General features: G+C 37.6%; 1 protein-coding gene across 1 annotated transcript; it reads right to left on the minus strand.

The window, feature by feature from the left end:
* Window positions 1-775: 775 nt before the first annotated feature.
* Window positions 776-16,480, minus strand: LOC110374581 (mediator of RNA polymerase II transcription subunit 23). The gene is made up of 18 exons (XM_021332343.3): window positions 16,322-16,480; window positions 15,982-16,025; window positions 15,659-15,903; window positions 15,436-15,568; window positions 15,147-15,329; window positions 13,622-14,394; window positions 13,106-13,506; window positions 12,847-13,021; window positions 12,360-12,529; window positions 10,362-10,480; window positions 9,808-9,995; window positions 8,369-8,549; window positions 7,906-8,051; window positions 7,551-7,774; window positions 6,952-7,191; window positions 6,120-6,564; window positions 5,809-6,015; window positions 776-5,329 (listed from the first exon to the last, which is right to left on the minus strand). The coding sequence occupies exons 2-18, from the start codon at window positions 16,021-16,023 to the stop codon at window positions 5,191-5,193; spliced, it is 4,011 nt and encodes a 1,336-aa protein (XP_021188018.1). The 5' UTR covers window positions 16,024-16,025; window positions 16,322-16,480; the 3' UTR covers window positions 776-5,190.
* Between the last annotated feature and the right edge of the window lie 3,767 nt (window positions 16,481-20,247).

Raw genomic sequence — 20,247 nt, forward strand, 5'->3', positions numbered from 1 at the left:
ATTTTCTGTGTCACAAACATCATCGACCACTGGGGCCCGATTCTCCTAAGTTTATAATGTCAAAATTGAATAGAAATTGAATCGCAATAGCAGTTTTAACCATATCAGGCATTCTGCTACTAATATAAGACCCATCGTATTCGAATGTGAATCGTATGTCGCTTATGTAAAATTAGGAGAATCGGGCCCCTGGGGTTGGAAGCTCTACGTCATCCACCTTACCTTACTCACCAGACTTTGCGCCTACAGACTACTACTTTTTCCAGAATTTGGATAACTTTTTGGCTAGAAAAAAATTCAATACCCGAGAGGCAGTACAAAATGCCTTTGAAGAAATTGTTGCCTCCCGTCCAGCTGATTTCTTTAAGAAGGGCATCAATTAACTGCCAATGCGTTGGCAAAGATGCATTGATTACATAGGTAATTACTTTGATTAATACAAATAAAAAATAGATGAAAAAAATCGTTAACACAATCTACATCTCTTTTTATTCTAACTCTCCCAAGAAGAAATACGCTGTGCTTTGTGCTATCTGTTCTATTTTTCTTCTTGTCTGTATTTAGTGTGTGTGACTGTGTGCATACTGTTAAATAAATAATTTGTTCTTCTTACTAAACAGACAATTGATTTTCTATTGCTCTGTAATTAGCGGGATACAAGCGGTTTAAATGCGCCCACCATTTAGCTCAGTTCTTTGGACATTTTCATCGATTTTTGGGGTCAACTTTACTTAGCTTCAGTCAGATGGCAATCATAAGCAATAAAACATACAAATTAAAACCTTAAATATGATTTTTTTACTTAAAATCTGAACCAAACGTACACATGCTAATTTAAAAATCCATAAAAATGCAGTCATAAATGGAATTATGTACACACAAACTCAGTTGAAAAACCTTTTAGACGTTTTTAAATACATAGGTAGGTATTTACTTAAATTATATTTCTTACGGTGAGTCTACACGGCGCAAGTAAGCTACTTGCATTTACATACATGTATCCTGTGCATGCCCAGGATACATGCATTTTAATAACGTGGTGATCTAGAGACTCGCGACTCGCGCACCAAAGCAAAGTACTCACCCCATAGTGTCGTTGCGTGCATTCGGGTCACTTGCGCATGTTAACTTGCGCCAGCTACATGCACCGTGTAGACGCACCCTTATTGACCATTCCAATGGCAGTGTTTAATATCATAATACATAGTTTCTTGATAAGAAAAATACAATTACATACATATAACCAAAATCAAGACCTTATCACTCTCATCCTTGTTTTACTTTTGATACCTAATAAAATAAAAATAAAATACATACATTTATTTCGTAATCATAACCCATATTGTTACAACTTTGTTAATTTTAATACACATTACTTAACTGTCGCATCTCATTCTTATTTTATTTGGTTGAAAAAATCTAGCATGACTAGAATGAGGTGTTTGAATCTAGAAGAAGACAGACTATTTGAACAATCGGCATAAAACATACGACAACTTTTTGAACCAATATTCAATATTTTTGTCATGCTGATAATAAAATAGTTTATTACCTACATAAAAACTTAAAAATTTGATCAATTATTCAAGTTAGTGTCCAAAATTATGCAAAGTAATATAAATACGTCATAAACACGGATATCGGTCCTCGCTCAACATAGTGCCGCGAGGCAGGCAGACTTCGTATTAACGTTAAGTTTCTTGGCATAATTTTGATACAAATACATTTCAAGTCTTATAACATAATCACAACTCTTAATTTGTTTCATCGGTGAAAGGTGGATGGATTTAATCTTTTAAGGCACAAGTTAGCCCACAACAAAGACGTCAGTTTTCTTAAGACAAATATTTATTATGCATTTTTACGTTTAATTTCAAAACAAAAAAAACTGCCGTTTAGTTGTCGGTGAGCTTGGGCCTTTGTATGTTCCCTAGTTTTTAGTCTGTTGAATTTAATACCTACATACACATGGTTAACACGTTAACTCTTTTGCAGTTATCTACTTATTAACAGTCAGATTGATGCACAAAGCTTTAAACTTGTTAAAACGATAATTTATAATTAATAAATAGGCATGATGTCGGGGTTAAAAATGAGTGATTCTACTAGGACGCTCATTTAGATAGAAAAAATATTGCACAGTTCCCACACCTGGATAAAGTTCTATGTCCTTTCTAAGGTAGATACTATAGACTACCTACGTAGTAGATTTGGCGTGAAAGCGCGACAGGCAGATGGAGAGCTACTTTAAATTACTTTACTTTTTTTTACACTAAAGTAACAAGTTCAGGAATGGGGAGTTGAGACGTCCTAGTTCTATAAGATTTATAACAATACAAACTTCACGTTGCGCCCATCCAAGGCTTCGATCGTCTCAGCATAGCAATATATGCCCGCGATAAACGCACGAAGCTGGTAAACGATGTCAGCATTTCCGTCCTTTGACTTTGACTATTGAACCACGCAAGCAAACGCTGAGCCGACCGGTTCCAAATACCTACCTTAATGGAAACTGTAAAAATCATGTCCAATATTTTTTCTGATTGAAAATGCTAATAGGATTTTAACTATTTAGGCATCATGCTCATTCGTAATAAAAACTTCAAATTCTAATAGGATAAAGTAAAGAATTCCAGGTAATATGTACTTACTACTAAAAAGTTTACTCTAACGTAATAAATATTATACAATTGAGTTAAAATAGAGTCAACAATAAATTAATAATGATCGTCAAGAAGAAAAGATTGACATAGTAGGTATTATATCAAACTTAATACGTTTCTAAAATCCACCATTGTTATAAGCCTTTTGCAAATAACTTGGACAAGCTTAACATTATTATAATAGCGAGAGTGAATTTTCTTCATACACGATTAAACAGCTGAACCTGTTCAAGTTCAGTAGTCGTTCGATAACTATGTGGCAACATGTAGAACCAAGGGAAACACTTGGTTATGAATAAAAGAGTACCTTTATAATTCATTACATAATTATGAAACCTCAGTGCTACATTTGTATTACAATGTACCAAAAATAGTTTCTCATATATTATTTTTTGTTTTGTAATTTAATACTTATTAGATTTAATTAGATAATATACCGAGTACTGACATTCTCCTAACTACAGATAGCGCGCGAGTTGAATGCAGTCGGGGTCTGAGGTAAAGAGCGGGAGCATCTCCCCCCGCCACCCGCACGCCCCACCTCACGCGCCTGCAGTGTAGTGCTGTGCCATCCTTGTCAACTATCATACCGCATTCCTAAGCTCTGCATTCAACTCGCGCGCTATCTGTAGAAGAAATACAACTTAAAATATTGAGTGTTGATCTGGCTATGATTAAGCGTTTCCACGATTTCAGACTTTATATACAGATTTAAATAAATAGCTTCACTCATAAATATATGACAACTTAAGGGTCGAAACATAAATGCTTTGCGGCGCGCTCCACCAAATTCGTCGTTCCTCCAGTTCACCAGTTCACTGCGGCACAAAATACAGAGTTCTGCCGTCATACTTGGTGACAATGTTCAGTACGTATGTTGCGATACTTTTCTTTATTTATGTTTTTATAGACTCCGAAAGATCATACGGTTCAAATGTAGACTGATAAGCTTTTTAATGTCAAATATAACAATTTATCGGATTGCATTTAAACTGGAATTGAATTTTGACTATCCACGGTAAAAACAATCACGAAGAACTGGTAAGCCTACTAAATATACTAGTTTTTCACGATGCAGCAATGCTGCAACGGGGTTATTCCCGCTCGGTAACACCCTTTCGTCAACTCTGTTGACGATCGGGAAAAAAAGTTTCGTTCGTTCACAGTGTTGACGAACGCTGCTTATTATTTCGGGTAATTCCCGTTCGGTAACAACTTTCGTTAAGGGATTGGGAAAAAGAAGTTTCGTTCGTTCGCAGTGTCCATGAATGCTGGTTCTTATTTGTTTGGATTTTTTAAATGTTTTCATGGATTATATTAGATATTTTAAAACACAATTAACTAGAAAATAAAAAATGTCATGTTCATAATAGCCATTTTACACTTTAAAAATCCATGACATGTTTTATTTTTATTTCTATATTTTAAAAATAAAAATCAGCATTCATGGACACTGCGAACGAACGAAACTTCTTTTTCCCGTTCGTCAACAGTGTTGACGATAGTAACGAAAGGTGTTACCAAACCGGAATTACCCGAAATAATAAGTAGCGTTCGTCAACATTGTGAACGAACGAAACTTTTTTTTCCCGATCGTCCAGTGTTGAAGAAAGGGTGTTACCGAGCGGGAATAACCCCTGCAACGCAAAACTGACGATTTCAGCGTTGAGGCGCCGCAACCCGGATATTGTGTTTCGGCCCTAAATGAGTATATTGAGATGTAAACTATGTATAATAGTGACGTATTACTACGGATATCTCTCTTCATATTATACTCTATTTACTTTATTAGTTCATATTCGATGTTTTAAAATTATCTTAACACATTTAACTTACAAAATAGTGTGATTGTTTATTGCATTGAAGAACCGTAAGATTTCATGTTTTCTTACATCCACTTATTTATATTTGCTATATATTCATTTGTATTTCTATAAGTATTTTATTACGCTATAAGATTGCTTATTTTTCAAGTCTATTTACCAGATTTTGTCTTCAACATCATTTAAAGCAGGTATTGCAGAAATCAGTTAAGGTCACATCAACATCATTAATTATCACCAACCTATTTATAACAATAAAATATTCAATAGGAAAATACCTGGTTTTATATGAATTTAACTTATTGCTATTAAGTTTAGTTCTTAACGTCGTTTTCTGTGATGTAGTTGAACTATACTTCGTTTGAGTAGACACTTAACAAAAGGTAAACAATCTTGATAATGTATGTCATTTTTTTCATGTCAAATTACGAACGACAAATTCGACACAATATGACGAATATGAAAAAATTCGTAACAAGATTGTTTACGTTAAGTGTCGACTCAAAGATACTATATAGGCTGGCCAGCTCGTTAGTGACAGCTGCTTGCCAAACGAACCACAACTAGTCACTTGAAAGTCCGATCACAAAATAGGTGCACTTTGTAAGTTCTGCGGGGTTGGTAAGTCTGTGGTGACTACAGTTACGCGCCTATTCCGAGCTGGAGCTCGAGCTGGAAGGCGTGTAGCTGTAGTAGTCGCTCTGCTAGGCGGTGTTTATCTGCTCCACGTTCAAGTGCGTGATGAACCGCAGCCGCATCTGCAGCGCCGGCCGCAGCTTGCGGATCACGCCCTCGGCCTCGTTCTTCATCGTGTCGCCCACGAACATGTATTTTATATGATATCTAAATGGCCGGTTAAGGAATATCGCTTGTTCTTGATTTAATTGAAAACATTAACATCAGTAAAACACATTTTCACTGATAACATTTTAAGAAAAGTGTTTAACTTCGAAAATTGAACGAGAAAATTAATAGTAGATAAACAGTGTTTTAAGAAAATTTACTTTTCTGCTGTCGGTGAACTAGGGTAAGTAAGTTAATATTGTACTGCTTGGACTTAGTAACAACACTCATGTCCGCACTCCAAGACATTTAATGATTGTGACGGATTGTCAAAGAAATCCATTATGGAATGGCTTAAGCAACCATTCAATGTCTCTGAGTGTGTCCATTAGACCTAAACCTATATTTTAGTTTTCGGAATATGAAGATGCTAACGAAGATTGTACAGACAGTAAGAGTGTTTTGTTCAACCATCAACCTATGTATATAAGCTCGTATCATATAAACAATGGTTATGTGTGTCGGTTTAAAAAGGATACAGCAAGTCACATATCGGGTCAATGTACTGTAGGTGCTGCTGAGACTTGTCGATATGCGCCAACAGTTCGTACAATGTTATAGTGATATCCATCACCGCTCTCGACAAGTCCGAGTTGAATCGTTGCAGGAACGGCCCCACCAAGTGGCAGAGGTACAACAACTGAACCTCGGAGTGAATCTCCACTGATAACTTTTCTTTGACGAATCTGAAAATACAAAAAAATATCAGTAGGCAATTAGACTTTCAGCTTGAAATATTAAGTTGCAGATACATTTATTAAAGTGAAATATATGCAATATGCATACTTACACAGGAATTTGCATAATTTGTCCCGCGCCCGCATGATACCAAATCGCGTGAGCCAATGCCAAAGTTAAACTATATTTGTTCTCCAACAAGGCGTCGTTTGTGATAGTGAGGTTGAACAACTGGAATGGTGTATGCGGATACGGCCATTCCGTCATTTCGTTGTTCGTCATAAGTTCTAGTATGCGGTCGTGGATCACCGTCCAGTATGGGTCAGGTAAAGCTGCCATAATGAGCCCTATGGCGTTTATCCAAAGCTGTATTTTTGTAGCTGGTATGACCACAAAGCCTTTGGTAACTACGTCTAAGAGTGCATTGCCTACGAAGTTGGGCGCGAGAGGTAGAGACATCAGTTCGACGCAGGTCACGTATAACGCATGCGCAGAAGGATTCGGGTACTCGTTGAAGCGCCAGTCTGTGTTGGGGAAATGGGAGCTGCCAGTCATAGCTGTTCAAGTGTTAAGGAATATTATAAGAAAAGTTTTGAATTAAATTCATATTTATGGAAGTCATATTCAGTGTCTATACAAAAAGAATATACGGCTCTGTTAAAACAGTTTAAATGAGATCAGTAAAATACGTAACGGGATATTTTGTAATTATTTTTTTAACAACAACAATAACATTTTAAAAAATAGTAAGTAGGTGTAAATTTCAAATACACACGGTTGTAAACTAGCTATTATTTCCCACGATTTCAGCCGCGTCGCGACGGAACTACTCCTCGCATCTGGATAAAAATGTAATTTAGGCGTGGTAACCCTACAAGCTAAGTTACTGCAAAACTACATGAAAATTCATTCTGTAGTTCCAAAGTTTTTGTTAAAAAGGATACTATCAACCATGCGATTGACCAAAGTGAGATAATAGTTAAGGTCCGGGGTCCAAGCAGTGGCATCGACTTCACTTTTAGCTAGGAACGTCTGGAAGGTCTCGGTGGTGGCCCAGCCCGCCGGACGGACGTCCTTCAGAGATCCCAACACGGCATTGACGAGCTTTCTCTTCAACAGCGGTTTATCTCGAAGCTTCGACTCGTAGTAGTGCAAAGTATTGTACAAGAATGTAACTGGCCGATCTGTGTAACACAAGCACAACATTTAAAGGGGTAGCCAGCAAATATATTTTGGAAGTGGTGAAGGGTGGCAGTTTGAGGTCTGTGTTTTGTAAATTTCGACGTTCAAAAGGTGCTGTTTAGCAGCTAAGTTTGAATACATAAATTCTAAACAATTAGATTTTCACAATCATCATTATCCGCCTATTTACTTATTTTTGGACATTAATATTACTCTATTTATAGAACGATTTTATAGAGTAGAATGACAGTATTTAAATGGAATAAAAGTATTTAAATTATATATATAATACAAATAATGTACGCCTACCAAGTTCTGTGAAATATTCAAGAACAAAGAGTGAAAGTGCAAAAGAACTCACCATGAAACTTGTACAAATATCCTAAATGTTCCAAGAGCTGTTCCAAGTTCTTGCAAACGGAAGGTATTTCCAGATGTCGATGTACTACTATATCTAGAACGGGCAGGAATCTGAGGCACACGTTGCTCAAGTACACAGGTATGGGACCGCCGTAAGCAGTGCCCGCTTCTTCGGGAGCAAACTTCTCTGGGTACTTTCTGTGAAATGCTAGATGTTTGTCGTACCTAAAATAAGTGTTTATAAAGTAAATTGGGAGCCATTTAACCAGGAAATAATAAAAAACTGCTAAAAATAGAGAGAGTAGGTACAATTGCACATAATCTTTAACCCAAACCAATAAGTAGTAAGTAGTTACCAATTATTTTGTTTCCAATGCTCCGGTGAGTTTTCCTTAACGAAGTCTTGTGCTCTATTTCTCAATTCTGAACCTTTTAGCAGTAACAATTGAATAATGTAGAGACAGACTTGACCTTCATTACCGTCGGGGTTGGGGCGTAGTACCTGAAGTGAAAAATATACATGTGAAATATTTTTATGAGGCTGCGAGTAGAAATAATGGATTTTTTATTCGATAACTGAAGCAGGCAGAATATTACAGGTCGGCCATAAATCAATTAAATACTAGTGCTGAGGGGCGAGCGCAAGCACTCATGGATAAAAGGCATAAGTTGTAGTTTTTTTTTTATATAATATTTAAGATATTGTCCCCTCTTCTCTTAAAAATTAAACAGTGATTGCACACCATGCGCTTTAAACAAAAGGATCGAGGCGAGGGTTTGCACCGACCGAAAAGTATAAATATAGTGTATGAAACTTACTAAACACAAGACGAGCCTATCGATGGTGACGATGTTATATTTCCATATGATATCGTTGATCGCGTCCACACATTTGTTGATATGCGGCCCGCCCGCCGGGTTCGTCACTTCGAACACGAGGTAGTCGCAGAACTTGCGTAAGTGTGCCGACAACGCTCGGGCACCGATGCGCTCTAAAATTCTGAACAAATACAACAATATTGATTGAGCACATAGATTAATAATAACATGTTTTTACTTTTATAATAAACAGATTTTTGGTTTTTCAATGATGTTGTGACGATTGAATAGCGTAAGTAGTTTCTTTTCCAACAGATAGTATGCTAAAACAGTTGTGTGTGTCACCGACCCAGTTGTGGATTAAGTACGCATCTAGATCGAGCTTTATGTAGGCAAAAAGGGGGATAAGTTAATAATATAAAAGTACAGAATAATGCTTTCAGTGCGACAGTTTTGGAAATTAATTTGGGAAATATGATAATAAAATAACATAAATACATTACACGTTAAACATTTTTAGCTGAGTCGATCGGTTTTGGATCACGTGGCTTTAACGCTGAGCCTACAAGTCTTCTATCGTTTTACCTGCGGAATCGAAACGCGACCACGTTTGTAAACTAACGTTTGATACATAATTCAATATTATGTCGCTAAGCAGAAAATAATAGTAAAGACTACTATTATAGGCATAAAGGAAAATATTAACTTCATTTTGCTTAAAATGTTTTTTTCTATTTCTTAAGTTCATAAACAAAGTATTGAATTTCGATTTCCCTATACATGCGAAAAGGTAAGGGAGGATAAGTTACTGATCAAATATTAAAATAAAGAGTTGGAACTCTGTATAATTTCATAAACATACACGTAAAAAAAAAAGCTGAAACTGAATCTTAGCTCAACAGATTCCGTAGGTGTTGCTAATATTGTACTTTTTTGATATTTTCGCAAGCCATTATGTTTTTTAATACCGATAGTCGGATACAAACATTCGCGTAGCAATTATTTAAAAAACGTCACACCTAAATGTTCTTTAAAAGTAGACAAGTGTTTTCATACGTACTGCATATTAAACCGTGAAGGATAAACCCAAGTACAAACCGTTTTTTAATTCCAATTATAACATACTTATTCAACGTAGTCTGCTACACCATTTTCGAATGCAATTCTTAATTAAATGTAGTTAGTCGTGCATTGCAAAAAGGTGTATCTAATTCTAACTCAACAAATCGGTTTGTTTAGAATAGAGAATTGCCGTGCTCTCGTAGATCAGCTCTATTTAATAAAAATGTCTATATATAAAAATATCGGTACCGACAAAAAATTAGTAAATAACGGTCGAACGGAGTATTCTGTTGAGTTAGAAAACATACCCTGAAAAGGCACACAAATAGAACAAACAGTAGGTAGGTAAATAAAAAAAACCGTGGACATACACTCACTTGAAAGCAACGGGGTTGATCCTGTTGGTCTCGAATATCATCTTCCACAGTAGACAGAGGAAGAGCGGCGTGCCGGGCACTGAGAAGTGCGAAATGATATCGTTGTCATTAGCCATCGACGTCCACTTGCGGTACTCCTCCTCCACCGACTTCTTTAGCACTTGCTTGTTCTCTTTCGGGGCTGGGTTCTGAAACAGTACGCTTTTAACACAGATGAAGAAAGCGGAGATGCCATAAGCTGGTAGGTCAGGCACCTTCTTGTAGGTAAGACTTACGGTAGACATAATCTATTACTAGAACTACCGAGGCATTCGGGATCCTTTAGACATCTGTCAAAAGTTGATTGATTGGTTATTCGGTTTAAAATTATAAATCTTTAAAGTTCGAGTTCTAAAGAAGGTTTATGAGGGTCGACTTGTAACGACCCTCATCCTTGGAACACCCGCATTTTGGGTCGCTGCGAGTCTCATTCACGTTTAGTCGGTTTTTGGCACTTTTTAAAAACATATAGTAAGTCATTTAACCAGTTTAAAATTATAAATGTTATAACTTACCTGAGCGAAAAACTCAACGAGCATCGGCGGGAAGCATTGAAGCGTGTGTTGTGACCACATGTGTGGTGTGTTCGTCATTATAGTGGTCAGGAGTTCCTTGACTGCCGCTCCGTCGCTGCCTGTTAGTAAACAGTACATATTTTATTTCTAAAGCTCAGTATAATACTTATGTTGAATAAGATTTTTGCTGGGTAACTTGGGCATAAAAGGTAACCTATGTGTTAGTTAGTTATAGTGGCCAAGTTTCATCAAAATCCATTCTGCTGTTTTCTCATGAAGCGGTAACAAATACACACATACTCACAAAGGACAATGCTATTCTTTGTATGGAAGTTGGGCTCAAGAGTTGCCCACAGTAACTGCATAGTGTATTATGTTCCATAGGCTTATAATAGGTCCTAGATCGAAATATTTCGAAATCGATCCCAGGAGTCCTGAGAAAAACTGGTTTGACTCTTATTCAATATTACGAAAAATGTGCTTACGAACTCTTAACTATTCCACTTTTATAACCTTAATTGAAATGCATTATAATATTAATCGACAAATACGAGGTATTGAACGAGATTTTTTTTTACCGACTTCAAAAAATGGAGGTTTTTCTCAGTTCGTTTGTATTCTTTTTACGTAAGTACGTGCATAACTCCATCGTTTACCAACCGATTTAAACAATCATTTCATTGTTTGAAAGGATTTACTTTCCAAACGGTTCCTTTGTTATTCGGTCCAGGGTCTGGTGATAGAAACCTTAAAACAATAGGGAACTCTCGGAAATTGAAAGCACACATCGAACAAAAACTTGTCTCCGACACCACAAAACAGTGGAGGTTAAGACCTGACCTGACGATGGAGACGACGGTGAGACCAGGGAACTCCTCAACGGTAACTATTTACTACCTCGTGTTCAAGCTTATTTTATTCATCTTGATAAGACTTTCCATTGCCATTACGGATATTAATTGCATGACGCTACACGAACTTAGGACTGATTGTGGTAGATAGAGACTGAAAAGCAAGAGAAACAACAATTACCTACCTTTAAACGTCTATTTCTGTTTTTTTATCCTGTTAACAATGAAACCACTATCTGAATGTTGTTATTTTAAGAAAAGAGGTTGTCAGGTTTGTGGCTGCTTAAAATGGCTTGCTAACAATGGCTGGCTAACATTTGAACCGGTTTTTCTCGGGACCTCTGGGACCGATTTCAAAAATATTTGCTTTCCGTGTTAAGAGTGAAGTAAAGAACATATTCTAACCATTCCCACTTCTGGGCAAATGGCTTGGGCTTCATAAAGTGACTGTTCAAGTTTAACATTTGAACCGGTTTTTCTCGGGACCTCTAGGACCGATTTCCAAATTATTTGGATTTCGTGTTAACAGTGCAGTAAAGAACCTATTTCGACCATTTTCACTACTTGGCAAATGGCTCAGGCTTTGTTAAGTGACTATCTATGGAGAACATTTGAACCGGTTTTTCTCGGGACCTCTGGGACCGATTTCAAAAATATTTGGATTTCGTGTTCAGAGTGCACTATGGAACCAGCTGGAACTACTCCCACTGCTGGGCAAACTTTGAGCCCACACCCTGGCATTGTCCTTTCACAGTAATTATTATAATATAGGCGTAATGTAATAATACGATGTGATGTGACAGCGTGTGATGTGATGTAATATATAATACTAGCTTTTGCCCGCGACTTCGTTCGCGTGGAATAGTGACTTCCGGCAGATTTTTGGTTTGACCAATAGATAGCGCTATATGTTCGGAGTATTTTTTTTTGTAATAAAAACTATCCTATGTCCTTTCTCAAGTTCCAAACTGTGTATGTGCCAAATTTCACACAAATCGGTTCAGTATTTTGGGCTTGAAGAAAAGACAGACAGACAGAAAGACAGACAGACAGACAGAGTTACTTTCACATCTATAATATTAGTTAGGATGATACGGTCATCAGATGTGATATAGAGGTGTGATGTGATGATCATTAATGTACATACCTGCGCCAGTCATGTAGATGCCTCGCGCCAGAGTGAGCACGAGCACTCGGTTCAGTTCCTCACTCTCGGAAGACACGAGAGACTTCGGCTCCGAGACCACTCTGGACATTTGCAGCTGAACGCCGGAGCTACCCAAGCTCGTTATCAGACGCAACGCTGTGCTTTCAAAACTGGAATTTTATTTAATAATTTGTAATTTTCAGTCTACCTGGGAAACAGCAATTCAGATTGCATATATAATTACTGTTTTCGGACGGCGATGAATAGGCATTATCGATTAAACAGGAATCGATTGAATAAAACAGTTCTTGAGATGTTCGCGGTCAACTGATTAAACTTTTCACCTTTATAATATTGATCATACAGAAAAGTGATGTCAAAACAACAGAACAATCTCAGGCAAACTTTAATACAGAATATAAAACTATGTAGGTGGATTTACATTGTGGTATTTTCAACGAGTTTATGCAGATTGAAATATGCTTACCATAACTGCAACTGCGTCTGATTGGCTTGTGGATAAGCAGCCAAAGAGTGTATGTTAGACAGAAGTGTCACTCTATAATGTGGTTGCACATGATGAATGCGATACGAAAACATATCCAGTAAGTTATGCAATATACCCCAAGCGTGTGATTTGAATACATTCGGCAGCAACTGATCTAAAATAGACAATGTACGTAATTAATAAACATAAGATATTTAGTTTTCATATGCAGCTTATATTCAAATAACATTATACTTACGTATAAATCCTTTAATGCCCATAGACTCTATTTCTGTATAAACTAATAACCGGCTGTAAGTCTCAACTAAGGCCGGCGCCATCATGTTGTTCCCTGGCATGTTGCTTTTGTTCTGGGCTAACTTGGCCACATGAGTCACTATCGAGTGTATCAATGACATCTTACAATGTAATGTCAGGCTGTCCAAAATACACATCGACAAGGGTACATTAGGCAAAGGAGTGGTCGGATTCCCATTAGGCATGGGTTTCTGGTTCCCAAATAGTGTCTCAATAATGACTCCCATCGGCCTGGCAAAGTATTCTTGGTTGGTTGAATAAGCATTACATAGCAGTGCTATGCGATAGTCAGAGCCCATCAATGTAGGTGTATTATTTGAAGTCATCAGATGCTGAAGAAACCTGAGATTAAATTGGTTTATTATTATTTAATTCATACAGAAAAAACAAACAGAAAAAAGTTTGCTGGGCAAAAGAAATTGTCTACTATTACTCTAAAAGAATAAACAACACATACTCATACTGTACTTTTAAATTTTGGGGCATGGTCATCGTCTTGTGTTCAGTTTCAGCTTTTTTCAGCAAGTGCATCCAAATACATACTACAGCCATCTGATGTGTGCTGTGGGCCTTGGTGCAGTCTGGTACGGGCAATGGTTCTTTTTCAGGATACAAAAGTTCATAGAGTTTGATTATTGGCAGAAAGTTGGAAGACGGATTTCTTTGAATACTTCCAGATATAAACTGGAGTAACACCCACATAAGATGGTCACGCCCTTTCTTCATGTCATGACCAATCAACTTGTTATGGAGCCCCATCACTATGTTGGGGAATGACGCGAAACCGATGAGGATCAAGTATATGACCTGCGACGATAAGTGAAGCCAGCACCAATGTGATGAAGACATTTCATCATCTTCATTCTCTTGCTCACTCTTTTCCATGGGAAGTATCATGAGTTCGACTAATTGGTCCTCTAGTGCTATGCAGCGCTGTTTATGTTGCTTTTGCAAGCCCAACATTGAACACATCATGTCTCTGGAATAAGGCTGTTGTAAGACATGTCTCAATAATGCGATTTGCGGTTTCAGAAGCTCTTCATCATATGGCAAATTACCCTTCAGTGAAAACTTTAATGTTGTGGGGTCTAGACGCCACGGGTTAACTAGATGATCAGCATAGCCGGAAAACTCAACAACTGGCAACATTTGTGAATGTCCTATTATAGACACCATTTGAGCACAAGGTTTGAAACTTTCCACAAAACTTGACAGAAGTTTAGCTAATTGCTGAAAACAAAGTAAGATATTTGTTACAATTTTAATATTCTAGGTTATGAAACAGTTTTTGCATATAGTGAGAATGCAGTACGAGAAGACATGCGCGGATCTTGCTTTCGCCTCAAGTAGCACAAATTAAATCTAAATGCAAAATCACCAGCTTTTTTTAAAACGCAATTTACTTCGCAGTGTGCATATTTTTATTTGTTTCTTGTAACAGAGGAACAATATATTTTTCATCCCACCATCTCGGAAAGAGTAGTTTTATCCTTTGGTATCTGAGTGCAAAAGCCGTTTTTATCCTCTAGAGCGGCAAAGTGATTTGAATTTAGAACATCGTGTGCAATACTCCATTTGTGACAATCTTGATAAGACTTTTCAAACAAATACATATTAAATAAATAAAATACTGCTTAAAATAATTATTCAATTAATTAAGTAATTTTTATTATTGTTTTTACATAGATTTTTAACCTCGTTTCATTTTTAAACTGCGTTTTCAAATAAATGAACTTTAATACGTACTTCTATTTAATTTGATACTCATATGTGCGCGCCATTTTGTTTTTTGCATTTCCTCGATGAGGTGGGATGAAAAGTTACGTGTTGCACTCGAGTGCAAAGATTTTTCACCTTGTGCTCTTTTGATTCCCTCGCTATCGCTCAGGATTCTAATTATTGAAACACGATGTATTATTGTGGTGAGCGCCAGGCCTCCAAGTAGTAGTTAGATTACACCAACAAGAAGTATTGTAACTTACCCAGTGAGGCCAGTGGTTATTCCCAGGATAATCCTTCTGAATCTCGGTAACAATAAAGTATGCTGGCAGCAAGGAAGCATTCCGATCAAAGATATATTCTATAACATTGTACAATGCTTTCAACTGAGGCATTGTACTGGAATTTAACCTAACTGGTAGGGTATGTGCTTTTTCTCTGCAACCCTGTAATAACAATGTTGTTTTAGAAGCAGCACTAAAGGAAAGAAAAAGTTAAATTTAACTATGAATGCTAAGTCAAAGATATAGAAACAATAAAATGAGTACTAGCCTTCATTATTTCCCTGACGCCTTTGTAATCAACACCACCAATAATTCTTCTGATCAAATTGAAGCTTTCAATCCAAAAATCTGCATTTTTGTAGACTAGTTTTTCATTGGTCAAAATGCAATCACATAACATTCTGCAAGAAAAATATATAAATTGATATAACTCAACTACTTGTCTCAACAATTGAAATATTAGATAATGACATTGTTTGGATATTAATTACCTTGCTTGAATAACATTAGTATTGACCAGTGTCTCTAGAAGACCAAGCAGTTGTTTCATTTTGTATCTGTTGGTGAGAACTGCAGCCGGCGTCAAGTACTGGCGCAATGCAGACTCCTGTAGCTCTGCGCTCAGGTTTGTCATCACGCCACATAGCCTCTTCTGGTACATTGCTAATGTTTCATTTTCCTCTTCGGGCTTATGTACCAGGAAGCAACTAAAGGCTTCCTCAACCGCCTCAACTCGCTAGCAAAAGAAAATAAGATTTTTAGTAAATCTTCCCATATGCTAAAATTTATTTTGTTTAAGTAATAAATATCTTACCAAAATCTCGCTGACTATATTTGCTACTTGGGAGTCACCCATCTCTGTAATTATCCACGATATTATTAGTACCAAGGAGGCTCATAAACAAACTTAACAATTATAAGGTATTCTAAAAGTTCAGTTATCAAAAGGTCCTTAAGATGTTATATAAAAAATGCAACTGTCAGGTCAGTCTTAAAAAAGCATTTAGGGAATATGGGTATGCGTGTTAAAACTAAAATTCATCTTCAAATAAGTATAATATTTGACCATACAAGTAAGGAATACTAATTTTAAAATTTTCAATTTAATAATACTTCTGAAGATTTTGCAGACCAAAGAGAAGTTTTAAACGCACCTCGATAAACTTTAATTCAACTCTATTAACTACAAAGCATCACAGTAATACACAAAAACAATGAAGTCTTCTGTAATGTAAAATGGACAACACAACGAAATGGCCTCAAACAAATGGCTGGCTGGATTTGGATGGGCTGGCTGACATTTTATATGTCAAATAAAACTGACAGTTGACACCTGAGATTAATGAGCACCAATCATTGACTTATAACTATATGGACCAATTCGGACTGGAAATAACTACGAAAAAAACGTGCATACCTACAATATACGGGTCCGTTCAGATAGACCGGGTCGGAGAGCATCGGTGCGCATTTTTCTTTTTACACAGACCGGAGCCGATCGGCTGCGTGAGCATTAAAGAGCATGCAACTAATGCAGATGCGTAATTTGTGGAATAAAAATCCTCCGACGTCAAATGGATACTAAAAGTCTTAAAGTCTTCAAGAAAGTCCAATTATATATTTAGTTTTATAAATTCACACGTAACAAGCTTTTTTACAACAACAACTGTCATTACACCTTATTGTCTTTTTTTTTTAACACACTTCTATCAATTTTTCGGCTATGTACATACCTAACCAAAGAGGTTGTACATACAATAATACTTTCCCTAATTGATGAGAAGTATTCAGATGCCTAACGCATCCCAATCCTTTCTCGCAAATCCACGAGCCGAGGTCTGGGAACTGCCTTGGTAAACACATCAGCCAGTTGATCCGTTGAAGTTGTCTTTACAACAGTTAGAGTTCCTTCTTGCACCATTTCTCTCACAAAGAAGTGTCTAGTACGGATGTGTTTTGTCCTCTTATGGAATTCTGGGTTGTGAGCTAATCTTATAGCGGCCTCATTATCCACTTTAAGGACAGGTATCTCTTCTAGATCTGTCATATCTGCAAAAATTCTTTGCAGCCATACTAGTTCTCTAGCAGCTTCACTAGCAGCCACTATCTCCGCTTCTGTTGTGGATATAGCAACTGTGGCTTGTCGTTGACTAAGCCAAGACACAGCAGCACCAGCGTACAAACATACTACGCCAGTAGTTGATCTTCCAGTTGTAGAGTCTCCTCCGTGATCAGCATCACTGTAGCCTATTAGCTGTTTAGGCTCACTTCCATATGTCAATCCGAGAGAGATTGTCCCCTTCAGGTACCGGAATATTCTTTTAACTGTGTTCCAGTCTTCCTTTGTAGGATTCTCAAGCTTACGAGAGGCTACTCCCACCGCATAAGCGATATCGGGACGAGTGCCTACCATCAAATAAGCGAGGGCGCCGACTGCTTCTCTATAGGGAAACTTCTTTTGTTCTTCTGCAGGAACCACTTTCCCTGACTGAATACCTTCTTTCTCTATAGGAGTAGAGACTGGATTGCAGTCAAACATCCCAAAACGCTCTAATATCTTCTTTAAATAAGCTTCTTGATTGATGGTTATAGAACCGTCACTTGCGGTCTTAATTTGAAGGCCTAAATAATATGAAGCTGGTTTGACTGTGATCTTTAATTTCCTTTTCAGATCTTCTAGAAAGCCATTCGCCAACTCTGCGTCTGTAGCAGCGACTAAACCGTCATCAACATACAGAGTGATCAGAATTTTCTTCTGTCCAATTTTCTTAGTGAATAGACAACAATCACCATCACTCTGTTTGAAGCCCATTTCTAGTACTATGTCCTCAAAACAGCTGTTCCAACACCTTGGTGCTTGTTTTAAGCCATACAGACTGCGATTTAGACGACACACTTTCTTGGAACCATCACCATAACCATCTGGTTGCTTCATAAAATGTCCTCCGTCAATTGTCCATTAAGGAATGCAGTGGCTACATCAAATTGTACAACATGTAGTTTTTCTTGAGCACTAACACTCAAAAGTGCTCGAATTGTAGCATGTCTAGCTACGGGGCTAAAAGTTTGGTCATAGTCCAAACCTTTCTTCTGTTTAAAGCCTTTTACAACTAACCGCGCCTTATATTTTTCAATAGAACCATCTGGATTTCTTTTTATTCTGAATATCCATTTACATGGTAATGCTTTTCTGTTGGGCGGTAGTTCACATAGACTCCATACATTGTTTTCCAATAGCGATTTCATTTCTGCGTTTAATGCCTTCAGCCACTCATTTCTGTCTTCTCTTCCCAAGGCTTCTTCGTAAGACTCAGGAAACTGATCAGAATCAATGAGGCAGATATAATCCTTCATCCGCTTAGGAGGTCTAAGGGTTGACCTGTCTCTCAAATTATACCTGTGAACTTCAGGTTCCCTTATCTCCTCTTGAGCGTCAATGAACTCATCTGCTTGATCTGCTTCTGAAGCATCATGAACGTGATCTCCTGATACAGCCTCGTCATTGGTAGCTGTATCATACTCTCCCTCTAGAGCACGTTCATTAGTCTCATTATCACGAGTTTCTGGCTCTCTTATTGGTGAACTTATCTGCATTGGAACATATTCCGATAAGATCACTCCCTCTGTGTCTATCAGATCGAAATCTCCCTCTGTCTCACTGCTACTTGGTTCATTAATTTGTGGTAAATTCATTTCTTCTTGAAGACTTGGCAATGCAGTTGGGATTCTCAATTCGATGCTTGGACTAAATATGACATCTCTAGATCTTTCGGTCTTTTTTCCATTCCAGATGCGATACCCATCGTCGTTATCGTATCCGATAAGTCTGCCCTTAATAGCTTTCTTCTGTAGCTTCTTCCTTTTCTGCTTAGGAATGTGGAAGTAACATTCACTACCAATTACACGCAAGTGAGAGATCTTAGGCTTCTTCTTATACCAAAGCTCGTACGGTACTTTCCCTGCTTCTCTAGTGGGTCCAGTGCGATTGAGAACATAAGCAGCTGTATTAATAAGCTCTGCCCACAAGGCTTGTGGAAACTCCTGTCCCGAGTGCATGTATGATCGAGCGGTTTCTACTAAAGTCCTGTTTTCTCGTTCTGCGCACCCATTTTGCTCAGGGGTGTATGGCATCGTGAGTCGCTGGATTATTCCCTGCTTGTGAAGAATATCTCGAACAGCTTTATTGTCGAACTCGCCACCATTATCGCTCAATAATGTTCTAACTGTATGTCCAGCGTTTTTAGCTTCTTTTAAGAATTGACTAAGCTTGTCCTTTACTTCACTTTTGTTGCGAATAAAGAAAACGTGACGAAACGCGGAGTAATCATCTTTAAAAAGAACAAAATAGAGATGTTTGCCATAGCTCTCCGGGAATGGTCCGCATACATCAGCGTGTACCAGCTCTCCAGGCATATTAGCTCGTTCTCTCTTGCCAAACTTCAGTCGCTGTGCTTTACCATAGATGCATCCTTCGCACTGTATATCACTCTCTAGATTTAGATTAATCCCCAGTTCCCTCTTAACAAGATCTTTAATGTACTTCTTGTTCTGGTGACCAAACCTCTCATGATATAGCTGGAGTAAGCATGATGGATCAACAGCATTAATTTGTACAGGTTTACTCGGTAGAACTGTCTTCATCTGTAACTTATACAGTCCACCATTATGTTCCCTGTTACCTACTGCAATAACCTGACCATTTAGTTCCAATCTGCACTCTTTAGTTGTGGAAATAAATGTACTGTTTCGCAGTTTGTCCTGTGCAGCTAGCATAGATAGCAGATTTTTCGTTAGTTTTGGCACGTACCAGACATCACTTAGGGTAAGCTTCATAATTTTGCCGTTAACATTTGTTTCAACCACCACAGACCCTTTCCCTTTTGCAGGAACTACGGTGCCGTCTGCCGTCGTTACGGTGTGGTTCGATCCAAAGTCCTCATAATTTATGAATATATCTTCCCTATTGGTTACGTGAGTTGTGGCACCATTGTCCACATACCAATGTTCTGCATCTTTATCCTCTGAGCAAGTATATATCATTAGCGTAATATTCTGCACTTGCTGCTTCGTCGACGTAGAC

This window comes from Helicoverpa armigera, chromosome 1, assembly GCF_030705265.1.
Source record: "Helicoverpa armigera isolate CAAS_96S chromosome 1, ASM3070526v1, whole genome shotgun sequence".
In the NCBI taxonomy this organism is placed as follows: domain Eukaryota; kingdom Metazoa; phylum Arthropoda; class Insecta; order Lepidoptera; family Noctuidae; genus Helicoverpa; species Helicoverpa armigera.

Excerpts from the sequence above, each read along its gene's own strand:
- LOC110374581 (XM_021332343.3), bottom strand. The coding sequence starts at position 16,023 with ATGGGTGACTCCCAAGTAGCAAATATAGTCAGCGAGATTTTG. Across the intron at positions 15,330-15,435 it reads GCGTCAGGGAAATAATGAAG|GGTTGCAGAGAAAAAGCACA; the intron begins GCTAGTACTCAT and ends TTGTTATTACAG. Across the intron at positions 13,507-13,621 it reads AATTTAAAAGTACAGTATGA|GTTTCTTCAGCATCTGATGA; the intron begins GTATGTGTTGTT and ends ATTTAATCTCAG.